Source organism: Phymastichus coffea, unplaced genomic scaffold, assembly GCF_024137745.1.
Source record: "Phymastichus coffea isolate CEN01 unplaced genomic scaffold, Cenicafe_Pcof_1.1 PCOF00059, whole genome shotgun sequence".
Classification (NCBI taxonomy): Eukaryota; Metazoa; Arthropoda; class Insecta; order Hymenoptera; family Eulophidae; genus Phymastichus; species Phymastichus coffea.
The window spans coordinates 1,267,174-1,285,487 of record NW_026706870.1 but is presented as its reverse complement, the minus strand read 5'-3'; the positions used below and the strand labels follow the sequence as shown (position 1 = coordinate 1,285,487).

The window sequence follows — 18,314 nt, the reverse complement described above, 5'->3', positions numbered from 1 at the left end:
CATAAAACTAATAAGATAAAGTTTAATTAGTTTTCAAGTTATCCATGCATTAAAAAATAGATAAGAGTGCTTTCACAATAAATATTGACAAAAGTGTTCTTAAATATTGAAGTCTCGGAGTGACGCTGTTTCACTATATTGGGATAGTGGTGTGATATTTATTGCTTCTAATCAATATTAAGACTTCAAATTCAATACACATATTCTTGGACATTGATGAAAAATGCAGTATTAAAAAAATTTTAATTTAGAAAAGTTGTAACAGAATTTTATGATTCCAATTATTACTCTATTTCATAAATTTGAAATTATAAAACAAATAAAAGTACTTATCAATTTCTGAAAAAGACTATTAGAAACTTTACTCTAAAATTAGTATTCCTACATTTTCCGCTTTAATCCATGTACAACTTTAAAGTTGAACCAAGTTGAACCGATGAAACAATTTTTTCGTTGCGTGGAATTCTCTTTTAAGTATTGACGTCAGTGTTGGTCATAATAAAATCCTTATTTAATTTTCACGATTTCATAAAGTAAAATAATAAAGTTTGAAATATTCATGGAAAACCACTGTTGTAAGATCCATAATGGTTTTTTTTTTACTTTTTCTGCATATGTATAACTTGTTCTCACCATATCTCGAACGCGTAATGTTAGAATTTTTATCTCATTATATAAATGTTGTTTGTAATATATAACAATTTTTTTTACTATTTTCATGGGAATTGCGTCATGTTGAACTTCGCTGTCAATTCGCAACCGGACTTGCGAGTTTGACGTCTTGGGTCGTCGTCATTCTTATACATACGCTACGATGACTTACATGCTATACTTATATACTAAGTCATCGTGTCTCGCGATGCGAGCACATTGCTGAAAGAAAACACAAATATAAACAACGTCTATAGTCTCAAGCGGCAATAACTGTTTAAAACATGTAGCTGCAACATATCTTTTGCAATGTCTCCAACATTTCTGGCAAAAAACAAAGATGTTATAGAAATGTAGCCACGTTCAAAATATCTGTCTGTGTTGTCAGAATAATATTACCTACCTATTCTAATAATACATATTAGAATGCCAGTTATAATTTTTCATTTTGTGAGGCAGCCTTTAGGCAAAATTTCTACAACATTTTTATAACAAGTTTATGAAAAAGAGATCCAATCTTGCTACAACCTTTTTTCAATGTTAGACAAATCTTTTCTTTTTCATAGAGACTAACATTCGTGCAATATTTCTGCAACATGTTTGCAATAAGGTGCAAAATGTTGATTCAACGTCGTGGCAGCGTTTCTGAAACAAATGAATTTTAGAGCAATAGTCAAAATTTTTAAAATGATAAAAAATAATTTGTGCTATGAGATTTACAATGATGTTGAGTTAATATTTTATATTTGGTTGTAAAAAAATTGCAGAAATGTTGCGTGAATGTTGGTCTCACGTTGGTCTCAAAAATGTTATAGAAATGTTGCAGAAAGGCTGCCTCACAAAATAAAAAATTATAACTGTAAGAATTCTAGAAACATTTTAATAACATTATTTAATTAGAAACAAAGGCGGACTTTTTGTAAAACATATGTTGCAGCAACATTTTTTTAACCAATTCTTGCTTCTTAGGATGTTCGGCGTTTGGTTCGTCAATAATAGGCAAATAGAGATTTTTAAGCGTTATTGTGGTCGTGAGATAGCCATATTGTGTTCCGGTTGTGACTTAATAAATATTAAATTCAGGATAAACTTTAATTCTGTGTTCTAAGGTTGAGAATATGATTTAAATATTATAATATTGTAGTTAAATTATATCATTTACAATTCCATAGCAAATTAAAATATAACAAGTAAAAATTTAAGGTAACAATAACATAAATATCCCAGGAAAACAACTAAAGAGATCGGCACACTATAGTCATTTCTCATGGACGCCTATGATTTGTAATGAGACAAATAAACACAAATAACCCTTTTCCTCACAGTGCGTGTAAAATGGTAACTGTTTGTCGCACTGACAGGTAACGCAGAACCGCATAGACAATTTGAGTATACGATAAGCTCATATAGCATAAAATATTACTGCAATATCTTAGAAAGGTTTCATGAAAGGTTAAAAACATTACTGTAACCTTTTATTGAAATATTATTGACATATTTTTGTGTCTGCCATGAAGGAGATCCAACTACAATGCGATGTATTTGAAAACTTGGGAAGATTGCACTGAAAACTTATGCGAAAGGCGGAGCGTTATGACTGGTTATAGCGCTCGATGCGACGGCTATCAGTAGCGCTGCTTAGAAAGTGACAAACTTATGCGATCAGAGCATGGGCAACTATGTTTACTCAACAAAATAAGTACCTAAAATTAAAAAAAAAATGTAATTTAGTCCATCCCCATTGTAAATGTATATAACAAGTAAATAATCAATTATAAAAGTACCAAGCGAGTTAACTTAAATTACAAGCAAACTTTAACTTTATAACCCAAGTTAGATGCGATCTTCTTATAGTATTTTATGTCTGCGCAACTCACACTGCAGCAAAGTTCTAGGAAAAGTTACAGCAATATGTTTTGAATTATATCAAAAATATTTAAAAAAACATTAAATTAAACAACTTTACTCGCTATATTTCTGTAGTTTTAATGCCATAGATATAAAAATATTTGAATTTTTGCAATGTTTTTCGAGAATCTCTAAAACAGGTTCTTCTCATTTCTTTTGTAAAATTGATATTTTACTGAAGTATCAGAAAACAACTCCTAAAGTACAAAAATAAAACTCCTAAAATACATAAAAGTGTCGCATGTTCGGCAGTATTTTGTATTCTTTTTGAGAATAGTTATTAAAAACGTCTCTGAAATATTTAAAAAATATATGTGAGAATAGGCTTGGGTCAAGTTTTACAAGTTTTTCTGAAATATTTGAGTAACTTATTTCAAATATTTCTATCGATGTTTCAAGCACTATTATTCAAAACTTTGCACCAGTATTTTAGAATCAAATCGTAAATATATTCCACAAATAATTTTTGGAAAATTACGCGCCTTAGTGGTAAAATTGCCTAGCTGAAAAAATCACGCGGTGTCACGTGACAAATCACCTCGGAAAATAATATTCGAAACTACGTGATGTCTCGGAGATTTAGAACCCAAAGATAGCAATTTACATTAGCTCTACACTCAATAGGCTATAAATAAATAAAAGAGTAACGATTCTATGATTCGAATTCTATTGAAAGCTTAATGTAAAATCCGAACCACTAGAGCCATATTGTTAATAAATGTAGCACATGCACTTTTTGAAAAGAGCCATTGGTACTCGCTGGAAATTGAATCCTAGACTTCCGTATAGGGGACCACCATTCTATCCATGAGCCATAGTGGCTCTCAGTCTGAGTAAGTATCATGTGCAATCTTTTTCAAATATTTGCTCTGTCAATAACATTTTTAATAAAGTAATACATAATTCAAATAATTTTTGAAAGAGTATTTTAGAAAGTTGAATGGTACGGTGTTTTTTTTCTAATATTTTTGAATGTTTTTTCTATAATACGTTAATTATAAGGGTCTTAAAAAATAATTTTTTTAAATAATTCATATTTACATTATTAGTGTTTCAAATAATTTTATATCATTAAAATAATATATTTATTTTCCATATGTTTCTTCTAATGTTATTAATAAGTTTTAAATTCGAAATTTAAACTCATGATCTCGTTTGTTTTATGAGTATTGAGCGGGTTTAATCTTAGTTGAGTAGTTTAATCTAATCACATTGATGGTTCGTACTGTTATCTGTTTCACTCAGTGCAATACTAGTAGGCATAGCGAGATGTCTTATATACATATATAGAACAATAGTTACGTTTGTTTGTCTTAAAAAAATTATTCTCCTTATCATGTCTGTCAAAAAATTAATTTTTATGATTGTTGGTAAGTTTTATTCATCTTTTAAATTATTTTATAATTTTTGTATTATTTATTAATAAAGATATAACCGACAAAACATACGTTATAATATATTGGTAAGGTTATGTAATATGATATATTATTTATTTCTGCGGATTAACTCCACCTATGTTGTTTAGTGATTATGACATAATTTATTCTTCTATGAAATTTAAATAGAATATGCTTTCTTAAAGAGCATATATAGAAAACTTGACACGTTAAAAGAAACTGTAACTGCATGTGAAGACCGTACTCGAGAAAAAGCCACGTACCATGACTGAAAACATCTTTACAAAGCTCGATTTCTATTTATTCAAAAGTCTGCGGCCTTGAAATTTGTTGATGGTCGTTTAAACTGAATTGAAAACTGAAAATTGAATAATTTGGTTATCGATATTCGGATGAAAAAATAGCCGATAGGTGCTTGCTTTTTTCGTAAAAAAGTAAATGTGGATATCTTACTTAGTTAGCAACGGAACATCGTGCAACAAGGCGTTTCTCTACTGAAGAGTCCAATCTATTAGTCCGGGACGAATGGCCTTATATTGAAAATAACGTTGTCGAATCTCGAACATGAGCGAGCTAAAATGATTTGCAATAAATTCATTTCACTGTATTTGAAAAATGTTATCTGTACTGGTATGATCGCTAATTCTTTTATTTATTTCGAAGATAATGAGTATATCTATTTTAATAATTTAAGTAAGAAATTACCTACGCAATTTTTCGTTCACCTTATCGAGTAAGTTCTTACCTAAGAACTTTGTCGAAATACACACTTAAAGACTTACATAAGAACTTACTTGATATTTCCAGAAGGGATTACTTGTAATAAACATTGTTTACTAGCTTATTGTGAACTATTTCGAATTAATTCTGAATAAGCTCTGAATCAGTTCTGATACTGCTGTGATTTTGCTCTGATTTTATTCTGAATTAGAATTACGATTTTGAACAAAATCAGAGCAGATTCCAAGCTAAATAAGAACACAATCAGAGCCGATTTCAGAGCAGGATCAGAGCTGAAACGGTTCTGATTTTTTAAAAAAGGGATAATCAAGCTACAACCGCATTTCTGAGCATTAAATTCATATCTACTATCTGCTGCAATAATATTGAGGTAAATTTGTATATTACCAACATCATATACCTAGACACTAAAAAGCTGCAGATTACAGAAAGAGATCTTGAGGATATTATATAGTCACTCAATGCGTTAGCTGTCGATTTTTCTTGCGCGTTCGCAATCATACATTTCTCTGATATTCATCACATTTTTTTATGTCTGTAATGCGCTGACGATGCTGTAATAGCAGTACTTGCTATTTCCCACTGCATGCGTTACCGATTCTCTGGGCGTTTTGAGATCTTTAGGGACTGAAGAGCCAGTATTTTTAAGTACTTAAGAGATCGTTTATACACGCGTGAGGAAGTGTATAAATATGTCCCATACATTTGTTTAAAAAAATTGAATTTGGATCGATCTTCTTTATCTAATGACATTAAAGTATCTAAATTAACATCTTCATTTTCACTATCTTCGTCCAATATTTGGTCAGATAATCAAAATCCATTTTGATTACTGCATAATCTGTATTTGACATATCCTGTGTCGTTTCATACAGATGTGGTTCTACAGCCATTTAAATTTCAACATCACCTAATGTCATATTGTTTTCATCCGAATCATGGTTACATATTTAGTTTTAACTTCTTCGTGAAATAGCTTTCTTTTTCAGTCACTTTATGTGCCTTCTTTGTTTGTCTGATAAATAAACCCGGGAAGCCTATATAAAATAAACACGCACTTACCTGTTTGCTTTTCGTAGAAAGTTCTTGTTTTTTACTTATTGACAGAATACTTCTGTAGCTTCACAGCCGAAAAGCAGGTAGTATTTTATAACTTTCCACGATATTGCCAAATATTGAATGTTTTATAAATTATGAGTAAACAACGATGAAATTAATAATAATAAATTAATATGTTACTCTTACAATTTGATATCTTTTATGTTAAGTAAATGGCGAATTGTTTAATTAGCGGTTTTCATCTAATAGTTTATTTAAATTTGTGATATATTACAGCAGCAATGCATAAATAAACAAATCCTATATCTGAAGTAAAATGCTCAATGCGATTTGTAATTGCGAAAATCAAATATCGCGGATTACTACCACTACAAATGTAGGTCACTTTTTCCAAAGACAGCAACGACAATACGAACAACGATCTACATTTCGGAAAGAACTCCTTTTTGACAAGTCAGCAAACAGTCAAGGTGCCATCAGGTCACGGCACACTATATATAGTGGTACATATACATATATAATGTATGTATAGAAACATGTGATCAGAGATTAGCCGTTCGCGCTCTTTTCCTTCTGACAATTTGTTCAATTCCGATTTCCCCTGCTTGATTATCATCCTCTCATAAGATGTGAGGATGAAGATGCTCAGGAAATTTGGTCTCTAATCTGCTCCTTTTTAGTCGATCTCTTTAGTATTAAATGTGCTATTTGTTTACTTTACAATTTTATCTCATCAATTTGTGGCTTTCTAGAGGTTATAAATATTTGATCGCTAATTGGAAATTGAGGATTTAAAAAGTGATTATTATAACATTAGTAATTTTATATAATTTGTAATTTTATATTGCATGAAGAATATGATTTAGTTTTATGTTTCTATTGTCCATTTTATGAATTTATATTCAATTTATTACACATCAATAAAAATTCGTGAACTGATCACTAATAGATAAATGCGATTTTATTTTGAATTTCTCTTTCATTCAAGTATTTTGTTAGTATTAATAAGAGAAGTGAAAAAACAAAGTAGTTATTGTTTCATATCATATGTCAAAACTAATCTTAATAAATTAAAAATTTTTCTTTGTCTTTGCATAGATGGGTATCACAGGCCTCCTTCCATTTTTGGACAAATATTCAAAGAAAACCAATATATCTGAATTTGCTGGAAAGACTGTTGCTGTTGACACTTATTGTTGGCTTCACAAAGGAGCATTTTCCTGTGCTGATAAAATTATCATGGGTCAACCTACTGACGTGTAAATTTTTATCCTTAAAAAATATGTAGAATGTTTTTAAACCAAAAAATTAATAATAATGTATTGGTTTTTAGGTATGTAAAGTACTGTATGAAATTGGTAAATATGTTACTTAGTCATAATATTAAGCCAATATTAGTTTTTGATGGGAGACATCTTCCTGCAAAAGCAGAAACAGAATTAAAAAGAAGAGAGTAAGTAATTTCTTTCCTTTTCAAAGCTTTTATATGAGTATTTATTTGAATTCTTGTCTAAAGGACTAGAGTTGCTAATCGTAAAAGAGCAGCAGAACTAATAAAAATGGGCAATAATGCAGAGGGGAAAAATCTCTTGAGGAGGTCTCTTGACGTCAGCCACAAAATGGCTTTAGAAGTTATCAAACAATGTCAAGCACATAATGTTGATTGCATTGTAGCACCTTATGAAGCTGATGCACAACTTGCTTATCTCAACATGTTAGGGATTGCTGATGTAGTGATCACTGAAGACAGCGATCTTACTCTTTTCGGATGTAAAAAGGTAGTAATTTATTGTATCCATTTATCATTGTACTGATTGTATTGAATGTAAAATTGAATCAATGTTTTTCTTTCTTAAGATATTTTTCAAGATGGATCTGTATGGACATGGAGTTCTAGTTGAGCAAAGTCAACTCCACCTAGCAATGGGGCTGAGGCTGTCTAATTTCAACATAGATAAATTCAGACACATGTGTATTCTCTCTGGTTGTGATTATTTAGCATCTCTGCCTGGCATTGGTCTAGGTAAAGCTTGCAAGTTTATAGTGAAAAACACAGATGATAATATTTACAATGTAAGTTTTACTTGAAAACTCCTCATTAATAAAAAAATTAATGCAATTCACGTTTACATTAACAGGCTCTACAACGTCTTGCTTCAAGTTTAAATATGAAAAACCTCATGGTAACTAAAGAGTACAGAGACAATTTTTTGCGAGCATTAGTTACTTTTAAGCATCAGTTAGTTTATTGTCCTATACAAAGAAAACAGGTTCGATTAAATCCACCGACCCCGGATGTCACAAAAGAACAGCTCGTACATGCTGGTACAGAAGTTGATCCAGAACTCGCCTGGCAACTTGCACTTGGAAATTGTGATCCATTTACAAACGAGAAACTACATAACTTTGATCCAGACAATGTGAGTCGACAAATTTTCTTATCTATACTCTAAAAAATGCAGAGCATTTATATGGTATAAGAAACTTGTTGCAAGCACAGAAAGCGAGATTTTCTGGAGTATGTTTAGAGGATGTTTAGATGATCATTAAAATCCTTTATTTAACAAAGTATTGCATATTTCTTAGATTATAGTTTCTTTCTATGAAACATTCTCATATTATATTTTTTATTCTAGTGCAAGCAAGTGATTTCAATCTCGTATGGACATTTGCACCTAAGTGAAACGAGGATAAAGAAACTACATGGGGATGAAATCACTTTCTCGTACATGCATTTAATTTTATTTTTTTTGGATACGATATGTGTAGGATAAGATTTTAAGTATGCTCGATAATTTTAGCATTCATAAAGTCAAGTCTCCACAGACATCGTATCGAAAAAAAAAAAAATTTGCAAATCTTAATTATAAAAACAATAATCTTATTTAAAAACAAACAGCACTCATTGTATTGTTCGTTATTGTTGATTTTTTATTGCTTTTTGCATAGTTTCGTCCGAAACGTACAAATTCTTGGAGTGAAACAGCTGTAGCAAAACATCCAAGTATTTGGTCAAAAAATTTTAAGGCAAATAAGGTGGAAGAAAAGAAAATTGTCAACCTTGAAAAAGATAAATTACCAGCACAAATTGCAAGTACAAAAGGTCAAACCATGATAATGAAAGTAGATTCATTAAAGAAAGAATTAACACCAAGAAAAAGAACTTTTGAAGGTGAGTGTTTAATGATTTCAATTTTGCTTCAAAGGATAGTATAGAGGGATAAAATATTTGCATAAACAAATTTTGCACATAAATACTAATTTATTTTAAGATATTTAAGTGATTGACACAATTGTTATAGTCTTAAGGTGTTTCTAAAATTCATTAAAATAAGGAATTCTTAATCAAAAATATTTGTGACTATATAAAAAAATACTATAATGTACTTTTGGACCATGGACGTACTTGAAAGTATTTTAAAAAGCAACTACTCACTGATATATGTTAAATTACTAAATTAAATATTCTTCCAAGTATTAATGTTTTTTACATATAGCTTTTGTCATTTTAAATTTGATTTGTGAAATCATTTATAATACTAGTTGAAAAATCCTAATTCACATTAGTTTTCATTAGTTTATTCTATTTCAATACTTCTATGGATATTATATATTCTACATATATTTTTTTCGTATTTGTGTCTCTTACAAAGTGAGTGTTACCTATAGATTGGTGATATAAAAAAAATTCTATTGCAAACTTCAAAATTATTAATTGTTTGAGTATTTTCAGCAAAAAATATTTTGTTGAGACATTTTTATTCTTCAAATTAACTTTTTTAATACTTTATTTATAGTAGATCATTATTAATGCTTAAGAAATATATGATAAATTTAAATAATTATAAATTATCAAATGCTTGATTCAAATGGGTGTTAAAGTTAGCAATCTTTCCTAAATGAAAATATAAATTTTTCAGCAAATTGCAGTCTTTTTGATTATAAAATTGTGATATTTTAAATTAACCAAAATTTTATTTTGATTTAAGAAGCATTTTTATACAGTTTTTTGTTATATAAATTAACTTCTTCTGAACAGATACTATTAAAAAATGTCAGATTTACATATGAATTATGGAAACTTTAATTATTTTAATGATAACGTAACTACTAAACCATACTCATGCAATTTACAAATGAAGTCAACCTTGGAATTCACGCTTTGTATAATTTCTCCTGATAACAGGTATTATTCTTGGATCTCCATTGATAAATTTAATTGTCAAATTAGTGTTTCCACTAGCATTTTGTCTCTCCAATTCTTGCTTCAAATCTCGAATTTTTTTCTGTTGGATCTTGGTTAAGTCAGTTTTTACGTTGTACTGGTTATTAACTAGGCCTCTATTTTTCATAACAGTAATAACATCTTCTCGACTTTGTAGAGTAACTCGAAGGGGGCGGCTAACATTAGGATTAACTCGTCCTAAACGTCTTGTTTCTATTTCATCAAGATCAACGTCTGGAATATTTTGAAGTATTTCGCGAGCACGTGACGTATCTCTTGCAGCTAATAATGCATTGAATTTGTTGATGTCATCGAGTGTTGAATAATCTTGTGAAATTCTCAAATTATCCTCTGGTACATTGTATATTAAGATATTTTTAGATTTAATTTCTCTATCCTTGATTTCAGTAACAACTGTAGAAACATCAAAGTCCTGTTGGCTTTGCATTGACTTTAAATTTTCCAACTCACTTGTCACACGCTCAAGCTCTGTTCTTAGACTGGTAACGTCAGTTTGTACATTCTCTAAATTTGAAGTTTTTGTCTTAATTGTGTTAATTGATGACTCCAGCTCATTGATACGAGGATCAAAAGTATTCAATTGTGTCGACACAGTGTTCAATGAGTTAGATATATTTGAGATGGATGATTGTAAAGAAGAAATTCCTACCCATACAGTTTCCAGTGTGACTTTACTTTGACCATCATTGTTAACATTCAATATTTCCTCTGGAGTATTTTCTTCATTTGTAGGGTCATTGTTATCAGTATTATTTGGTGACTCTTCCACTACTTCTTCTGTCTCGTTACTCTCAAAATTATTAACATTGCCATTGTCATCATTTTCTTCATTGATAATAATATCTGTTGTTGTTTGTTCAGTAATCTATACAACAAAAATCTTAGTTAAACTTAATATTCAACTTATGTATAAAGCAGCTGACTTAAAGTTGTTTATTCTAAAACTTACCTCGTCAGCATTTTCTAAAGTAGCAGGTTTGTCACAAACACCCATGCTTTCTGTGGTCTTTTGAACTTTACCGTATCGCATACTACCGTCCTGGAAATTGTTGATTTGCTTTGGTTGCTGTTGCTGTTGTCTACGCTTGTTCCTTGTGCGCATCTGATAATTGAAATTAGTGGAAAACACTGGCTCATTTGAGCCGCAGCACAAGCTAAACACACCGTCCTGGATTTTGTATCTGTGCGAGCAGGAGATGTGGTACGCTGAATTACATTTACTACATCGCAGAGTACCAGACGCGATATTTCGCCCGCAGGAACGGCACCCAACCATAACCTAACCTCAGTATTGCGATACTATTCAACTACTCTGCGCCAACTTAACACCGTTATCATGCGGCGTTCATATGATATATCGAATCGTCGATATGTTAAGTTTGACTTCAGATTCAAAGCTTTAATTTTCAATCGCTTGTTCGAGTTGACAGAGTTTCTTACAATGCAAATTCTGTATATTATAAACCATCTCGCACAACATAAACTACGCCATGATGCTTACTTCTTGCAGATGGCGGCGAGCAAGAACGACGAGAACGTTCGACTGAAACTACGCTAGACGCTACGCATGCGCCGTTTCGTAATCACGCGGGAAATTTTTAATTTGAATTTTTTGCTTACAGAGGCAGAGATGAGTATCGAGAGCATTGTTCAAATTTATAAAAGGCCCGATCAAAAGGCTAAGGAACCACTACCGGTAGTGTCGAGAAAAGTGGAGGAATCGCTGGATGAGAAACCAACGTCTCCGGTTTTCGTGAGACGGTCAAACCCATTCAAAAAACTTGCCGAAACATCGCCAAGTCTTTTGCACAAGCGGACGAGACGGTTACCAGTGAAGAGTCGGCTCACACCTACAGTTATAGATGAGACAGCGGTTGCACAAAGCGAATTTTTCGCACCTAAAAAGTCTTCTAAAGAGACAATGGAAGTCGCAGAGTCAATGGATGTCAACATCGACGAGGAGGACTATAAAGAAAATATTGAACTGTGTTCAACGACGACAGTTTCTGCCAGAAGAGTGATTATACCAGAAACTGAGACTTTTGACGACGAAGAGGTGAATTTTGTTCAAAATTTTCACACTTATTTATTATTATGTATCTATATTTTTGAATGATTTATTTCAGCTTCCCAAAGATAATGCTGATGCCGAGAAAGATAGCGGTTATAGAGATTCGAGCAACGACAAAGACCCTAATTCATCAGCCATAAGTTGCGATGACTCTGTCAATGAGAAAATTCCGCTACACGTTGTTCAGAGTAATTCAGCTCAGAAAAACGATAATTCCATTGTAGACTTTCATGACGAAATTAAGGTTGACGGGGTCGAGAAAATTGATTCGCCAACTGAAGATGAGATGGAATTTTCTATTACAAGGGATGTCTTTTCAGAATATAAGTCCAGTATGTTTATGTATGAGAATTCCGTTCCGGAAAAAAGACTGAAAAGAGATAGCTACTCGTCACCTCATTCGCGGAAGAGCGCCCAATCATCGGTAACTAAATAAAATTATTTTTTCTTCAACAATGTATTTATTATTGAATAATGTAATTATTATTAAAGCAAGGATCTTCAAGTAAACGAATCTGCAAAACTAGTAGTACAAAGAAGACTGCCGCTATTCAGGGTCAACAAAGTATATTGAGTATGTTCGGTTTTCAAAAAAAGTAAGCAACTTCCAGTACTTATCTTTAAATTAAAATTTATAAAAAGCTATATAACATTTATTTATTTTTCAGGAACTTTTTGGAACATTAAGTAACTTTCTTGTTTTGTTGTTTTTAAGAGAAAAAAAAAGTAAAAAAATATTTAACTTTTACTTCTGTTGCAAAAACAGTATTACTTATAGACTCGTTCTACTGGCTAGAATACAAATACATTTATTTACTTTTCTCTATGTGCCAATTTATGTTTAGTTCGGTATCCTTGCGTAAAATGTGCCATTGTTTTTCTATTATTGTTATGTACATAGATATTTGTAACACGTATTTAGATTTTTTAAAACAGTTTTGTACAAACAGATATGTAATTAATTATTTATATTTCGGTAATAAATTTATTAAAAAACATTGAGTAATCATAATTTTCATCCGCCCTTTCTATTAATTACTTTAAATATTTATTATATAGCATCATCATTTATAAATATGCTTTTTCTTACATCTATACATTTATATACTCGAGATGGGTTAATAAGTCCATAAAAAAAGTAGATTAACTATTATTAAGGAAAATTTGTTTTTATTTTTCTACATAATCTCCTTTTAGCTCGATACACCTTTCCAGATGTCCTTTGAGTTTTTCTAAGCCATCAAGAAAATATTGTTTTGGAAATTCCTCAAAATAGTGATTTGTTTGTATCATTATTTCTTCATTCGACATAAATCGCTGTTCAGCAAGCCACTTTTTTAAGTTTGGAAATAAAAAGAAGTTATTAGGGGATAAATCTGGTAAATACGGTGGATTATCAACTAATTCGAACTTTAATTCCCGAATTTTGGCTATTGAAATAGCGCAATTGTGCACTCGTTCATTGCCTTGATAAAACAGAATTTTGTTGTTGTTCAAATGAGGACGATTTTCCTTTATTTTCTCACTTAACCGGTCCAATAACGACGCATAATACTTTCCTGTGATTTTTTGTCCTTTTTTTAAATAGTCAATGAAAATAATTCCATGTGCATCCCAAAAAACAGTGACCAAAATCTTGTCGGCCAAGTTAACCAATTTTGCCTTCTTCAAAGCCGGTTCATCTTTAATAATCCACTGCTTTGACTGTTCCTTTGTCTCGGAAGTGTAGCGATGTATCCATATATCGTCTACAGTTATGAATCGTCGCAGAAAGTCGTCCGGATTACGGTGGATGCGCGCCAAGAGGGCCTTAGCGGCGACCACACGACTGCGCTTATTCTCCACTGTGAGCAAACGCGGTACCCATCTTGCCGAAATTTTTTTGAAGTTCAATTTATCATGTAAAATCGAAATGACAGTACCTTTTGATACCCCCGTCATTTCAACTATTTCACGTGATTTTATTCTCCGATCACTCAACACCATGTCATGTTGACCATTTCGGGCGTACTCACTTCTACGGGGCGTCCTGAACGAGGTTTATCTTTTGTTGATGTACGGCCGCATTTAAATTCATTTACCCAATTATAAACAGTCTTAAATACAGGGGCAGACTTGCCATGAACGGCGTTCAACTCAACTGTGATTTCTTTTGGTGTAAGACCTTTCAAATGAAAATGTTTTATCACCGCTCGAAACTCTGTTTTTTCCATTTTTCAAATAAACCACTATCGTATCGTGGAAAACTAAGAAGTGACGCGACCGGAAGAATCAGGGAAGAGGTTGAGGTAAAATCACTATAAACTCACAGTGGACATGGTAGCCTCTTAATATATGCTTGTAGCTTGTAGTTCGAAACTAGACTGATTCGCCTAAGGGAACGCAGCCCTTATATACCCGTTTGAGAGCTTCTATGAGGAGAAAGCAACGCATGCTTCTATGTAAATTCCTTAAAAATTCAGAAATATTTCTTTAACTTTTTCTTTACTTTCTCTATTAAATAACATTTACTTCTACTTCTATGGTCAATTCATCTATTCTCGCCTTTCTTCAACACATTTGATACTTACTTACTCACTTGCCTTTTCTTTTCTTTCGCTTTGCTCTACCCAAATAAAATGCCAATTTGAATCACGCGCGCAAACGCATCAAGTCAGTTGATGGCCGTATGGGACACAGCTCGCTATACTGCGAGTCGACACCAGAGCCAACGAATACTAAAAGAATAGAACAGAACAGGATTCCTCAACAGCGGGGCCTCCGACAAACAAAAATTGTTCACTTTGATCGACGATAAAAACGAAACCATTTGATGGATCTGGTTGAAACTTTGACAGCATTCTAGTTAAAAGTCAAGCTTGCTGTAGCAACAAACGTTATGATACTTGGCGCGCCATCTCTTGAATTTTCTAAGGACTTATTGACCCATCCTCGTACCTATATAGTGTTATTGTTTCATTCTACCATAACCTAATTTTAACATGTTAAAAACTTTGAAGTCGTCTGCAAAGATTTGCCAAAATCACGATTATGATCTCTCTCTATGTATATATATATGTATATATATATTGAAATTATAGGTTAACTAGAAAATATTAAAAAATGAATAGCTTAATTAAATTTTCTTTACGTTACAAAAATTTCGTAAACTTTATTGAATGCAAAAGATTCGCGGGACACAGCAAGTGGGCGAATATCAAGCATACTAAAATGGCAAAAGATGCTCAGCGATCAGATGTTCTTAGAAATTTTATAAATAAACTGAAAGTGGCAATAACAGGTAATTTTAAATAATAATTCATGTAAGTTAACACATGTAAAAATTACTGTAAAATTTTAATTCAATCTATATCTATTTTCATTCTGAATTATTTCTTCTATGTAGTATTATTTTTTCAATGACAGTCTAGAATTATTGTCGAAAATATTTTCAGAGGGTAAGTCTGCAAAACCAGAAAACAATCATAAGTTAGCAAGAGTCATTGAGGAAGCCAAAAGAAAATCTATGCCAATGGCAACAATTAAAAATTTTCTTGAAAAAGCTCAGAGCTCCAAAATTGGTACTCAATCAGCTTTTTTTGAAAGTAGAGGCCCTGCTGGTAGTATGGTTCTAATACATTTATTAACAGAAAACATTCCTCATACACGCTCTTATGTTAATATGCACCTTAAGAAATGTGGGTAAGTAGAATTGATATTTCATAGCAATATTTTTTAATATCTGCCATTGTGCGGTACTTAAAATTTCTTTTTACAAATGCTGCAGGTTTACAGCAAGTGAAATGCCAAGCCAAAATTTGTTTTATGAGAAAGGTTTAATATACACTGAAGTAGGTGAATTTGATATTGACAAAGCCATAGACGATGCCATTGAAACAGGTGCCGAGGAAGCAGAGAAATTACAAGAGGATGATAAAGAATTTATTCAGGTATTGATATTGCATAAATTCCACTCTACACAATGCATTATGTACTTTTATGTATTTAAATTTATTTTTCTAGTTTACATGTGCTGCTTCAGAAGTATATAAAGTAAGGAATAAATTAGAAAAACTAAATTACAAAATCATTGAAACAGATATTTTATTTATGCCCTTCAAGTATGTAGAACTGTCAGATGAAGACATAGAATATGTCAGTAAGTTATATACCAGATTAGGTCAAATGGAGGAAGTTATCAAAATATACAATAATATACAATAATGTTTGTATTGAAAGTTGATTAATCATCTTTGCAGAATCATTTGTTACATATTAAAAAACGAATACCTATGAAGTTGAAATATTTTAATAAAAAAATGTTAAAGATTTATTGTTTGAGTTTTTAAGTTTAGAGGTTTCTACATACATAAGAAGATATCCGACGTCGAATAACGGATATCGGACATATATCAAGATTATCAAAATACAAAACTAACATTAAAAAATTAATATTATCAGTACAATTATTTGTACAATAATATATCATTTAACTATTTTTTTACATCATGGTACACGTCTGATGACCGATATCTGATGTCTCCTTGTATATAGTGAGTTCCTTATCTCTTATTATTGAGTTACTAAAAGAACGATTTCTAAAATGTTATCAAATTCAAGTCTAATATAACAAAAAAATGTGAGAACATTTATAGGTTTTTATATTTTAGATTTTTTTTTCAAAACAGTTCACTTAAAATATCGTAAGGATTTGGGAATCAATTTCAAATTATTGAAAAAGAACGAAGTCACATGATCATCTCGTCAACAGTATCAATATGCAATAACGACTCACTTCATACGTAAACATTTTTGAAAGGTTATTGTCTTTCCATATTTGTCGATTACCGGCGGATTAATTTATAACTAATTACTATAAATTGTTGTTTGAAAATATATTGATGATTTTAAATTTGATAGAAAAATAAGAAATAAATAATACCAAAACTTGACATTCACATTTGGATCTGAAACAAATTGAAAGTTAATTTGTTGATTCGTCAATGTCCTCTCCATACAATTATGCGTAAGTCGTCACTGTTATACGATTTCTAAAAAATTTTGTATCTATTGTTGTCACAATGGTTTATTTTACAACATGAATACATTTATAGTCTTCCTTCAATGGTTGTAAGCAATGTAGATAATACTGATACTGAATCTGAAGTTGATGGAAATGAATTTCTGGAATCTAATGAGTTTGAATATGACTCAATATCAGAAATATTACCATCAACAGAAATGGATACTAATAGTGATCTAGAAGATTTCTCATCTGAATTTTTAGATATTTCTACTACTGATGAAAATGAAGTTAATGATACAGAAAGTTCTACTCAATTAGAATCCGATTCTGAAACCAATGACGAAGAAACAGTAGTACAAGAACCTGGTAAAGTGAATGAAAATATCTATAATATTTACTGTTTAATAATTACTAAAAATATATTTATATTTTAGAATTGAAACGTGCAAAATTAAATGAGAATGAACAGTTTGAAGATACAGAAAGTGTGGATCCAAATCAAAAGTGCCCTATTTGTTTAGCAGCATGGACAAATATTGGAGAACATAGATTATGTTCATTACGCTGTGGTCACCTATTTGGATATAAATGTATTAAACAATGGTTGACATCAAGTAATCCATCTGCAAAAAAATGTCCTCAGTGTAATTCAAGAGCATCTGTTCGTCATATTTGTTTGATTTATGGTAATAAATTGAGTTGTGTTGATGTCAGTCAGATAGAAAAGATGAAGAAACAATTAGATGAAAGCGAAGAAAAACTGTTAAAAATAGCTAAAGCCTTGGCTAAACAAAAAAAAAAAACGAAAAAGTACAAGCAAATGTATAAAGCTAGGACTTTAGCTGTCAATATTCACTCACCATTCTCTCAATCATATTCAGATTTGGATTTTTCTGATTAATTCAAATTTGTACTTTCATACAGTATTCAAAAGCTAATTAGAAATTTGATCAATATTCAATGTAAAAACAAAATATAATCAGATTTTATGCCCAAGGTTGATCAGTACTTAAAAAAACAGATAAATTAAATAGTAATAAATATAGGAATACTTAACTGTACAAATAATATATGCAGTTTCAGTATCAGTATGCAGTCAAAATAAAAATTTTCTTGTATTTACTATTTCTCAATCAACTATTTTTCGTAAAATGTAAGCTGTATTCAAATAAAATGAATAAACACTTATTTTTTTAACATCTACATTTGAAAATTAATTTTAATCTTATTGAGGGA

The 18,314-nt window shown here is 31.0% G+C and overlaps 4 protein-coding genes across 8 annotated transcripts; 3 read left to right on the top strand and 1 right to left on the bottom strand.

Annotated features, from left to right (window-relative positions):
• The first annotated feature begins 3,817 nt into the window (after positions 1-3,817).
• On the top strand, positions 3,818-13,044 carry LOC131666553 (exonuclease 1). Of its 3 annotated transcripts, none has more exons than XM_058939332.1 (11): positions 3,818-3,929; positions 6,855-7,015; positions 7,090-7,209; positions 7,273-7,534; positions 7,614-7,829; positions 7,895-8,176; positions 8,706-8,928; positions 11,625-12,058; positions 12,129-12,497; positions 12,566-12,669; positions 12,742-13,044. In XM_058939332.1, exons 2-11 carry the CDS (start codon positions 6,855-6,857, stop codon positions 12,758-12,760), a joined length of 2,190 nt encoding a protein of 729 aa, XP_058795315.1. In that variant the 5' UTR covers positions 3,818-3,929; the 3' UTR covers positions 12,761-13,044. The 3 variants fall into 3 exon arrangements, with proteins under 3 accessions (XP_058795315.1, XP_058795314.1, XP_058795313.1); XM_058939331.1 differs by lacking the exon at positions 3,818-3,929 and adding an exon at positions 6,320-6,510; XM_058939330.1 differs by lacking the exon at positions 3,818-3,929 and adding an exon at positions 6,320-6,554.
• On the bottom strand, positions 9,023-11,504 carry LOC131666555 (repetitive organellar protein-like). The gene is made up of 2 exons (XM_058939333.1): positions 10,952-11,504; positions 9,023-10,867 (listed from the first exon to the last, which is right to left on the bottom strand). Exons 1-2 carry the CDS (start codon positions 11,276-11,278, stop codon positions 9,899-9,901), a joined length of 1,296 nt encoding a protein of 431 aa, XP_058795316.1. The 5' UTR covers positions 11,279-11,504; the 3' UTR covers positions 9,023-9,898.
• A 1,713-nt stretch (positions 13,045-14,757) lies between the features above and the next one.
• LOC131666556 (translational activator of cytochrome c oxidase 1) lies at positions 14,758-16,728 on the top strand. 2 transcript variants are annotated; one of them, XM_058939334.1, is made up of 5 exons: positions 14,758-15,353; positions 15,508-15,754; positions 15,840-16,002; positions 16,076-16,605; positions 16,708-16,728. In XM_058939334.1, the coding sequence occupies exons 1-4, from the start codon at positions 15,176-15,178 to the stop codon at positions 16,274-16,276; spliced, it is 789 nt and encodes a 262-aa protein (XP_058795317.1). In that variant the 5' UTR covers positions 14,758-15,175; the 3' UTR covers positions 16,277-16,605; positions 16,708-16,728. The 2 variants fall into 2 exon arrangements, with proteins under 2 accessions (XP_058795317.1, XP_058795318.1); XM_058939335.1 differs by lacking the exon at positions 16,708-16,728 and having other exon boundaries at positions 16,076-16,105; positions 16,175-16,374.
• A 37-nt stretch (positions 16,729-16,765) lies between these two features.
• On the top strand, positions 16,766-18,275 carry LOC131666557 (E3 ubiquitin-protein ligase RFWD3-like). 2 transcript variants are annotated; one of them, XM_058939338.1, is made up of 4 exons: positions 16,766-16,871; positions 16,973-17,078; positions 17,167-17,444; positions 17,513-18,275. In XM_058939338.1, the coding sequence occupies exons 2-4, from the start codon at positions 17,056-17,058 to the stop codon at positions 17,977-17,979; spliced, it is 768 nt and encodes a 255-aa protein (XP_058795321.1). In that variant the 5' UTR covers positions 16,766-16,871; positions 16,973-17,055; the 3' UTR covers positions 17,980-18,275. The 2 variants fall into 2 exon arrangements, with proteins under 2 accessions (XP_058795321.1, XP_058795319.1); XM_058939336.1 differs by lacking the exon at positions 16,766-16,871 and having other exon boundaries at positions 16,884-17,078.
• The last annotated feature ends 39 nt before the right edge of the window (positions 18,276-18,314 follow it).

Coding starts and splice junctions, on each gene's coding strand:
- LOC131666557 (XM_058939338.1), top strand. CDS start 17,056: ATGTCCTCTCCATACAATTATGC. Junction 17,079..17,166: donor TCCTCTCCATACAATTATGC/GTAAGTCGTCAC, acceptor ATACATTTATAG/TCTTCCTTCAATGGTTGTAA. Junction 17,445..17,512: donor AACAGTAGTACAAGAACCTG/GTAAAGTGAATG, acceptor TTTATATTTTAG/AATTGAAACGTGCAAAATTA.
- LOC131666553 (XM_058939332.1), top strand. CDS start 6,855: ATGGGTATCACAGGCCTCCTTCCATTTTTGGACAAATATTCAAAGAAA. Junction 8,177..8,705: donor ATAACTTTGATCCAGACAAT/GTGAGTCGACAA, acceptor CTTTTTGCATAG/TTTCGTCCGAAACGTACAAA. Junction 12,498..12,565: donor GGAAGAGCGCCCAATCATCG/GTAACTAAATAA, acceptor TTATTATTAAAG/CAAGGATCTTCAAGTAAACG.
- LOC131666555 (XM_058939333.1), bottom strand. CDS start 11,278: ATGGTTGGGTGCCGTTCCTGCGGGCGAAATATCGCGTCTGGTACTCTG. Junction 10,868..10,951: donor CTTTAGAAAATGCTGACGAG/GTAAGTTTTAGA, acceptor TTTGTTGTATAG/ATTACTGAACAAACAACAAC.
- LOC131666556 (XM_058939334.1), top strand. CDS start 15,176: ATGAATAGCTTAATTAAATTTTCTTTACGTTACAAAAATTTCGTAAAC. Junction 15,755..15,839: donor ATGCACCTTAAGAAATGTGG/GTAAGTAGAATT, acceptor CAAATGCTGCAG/GTTTACAGCAAGTGAAATGC. Junction 16,003..16,075: donor ATGATAAAGAATTTATTCAG/GTATTGATATTG, acceptor TTATTTTTCTAG/TTTACATGTGCTGCTTCAGA.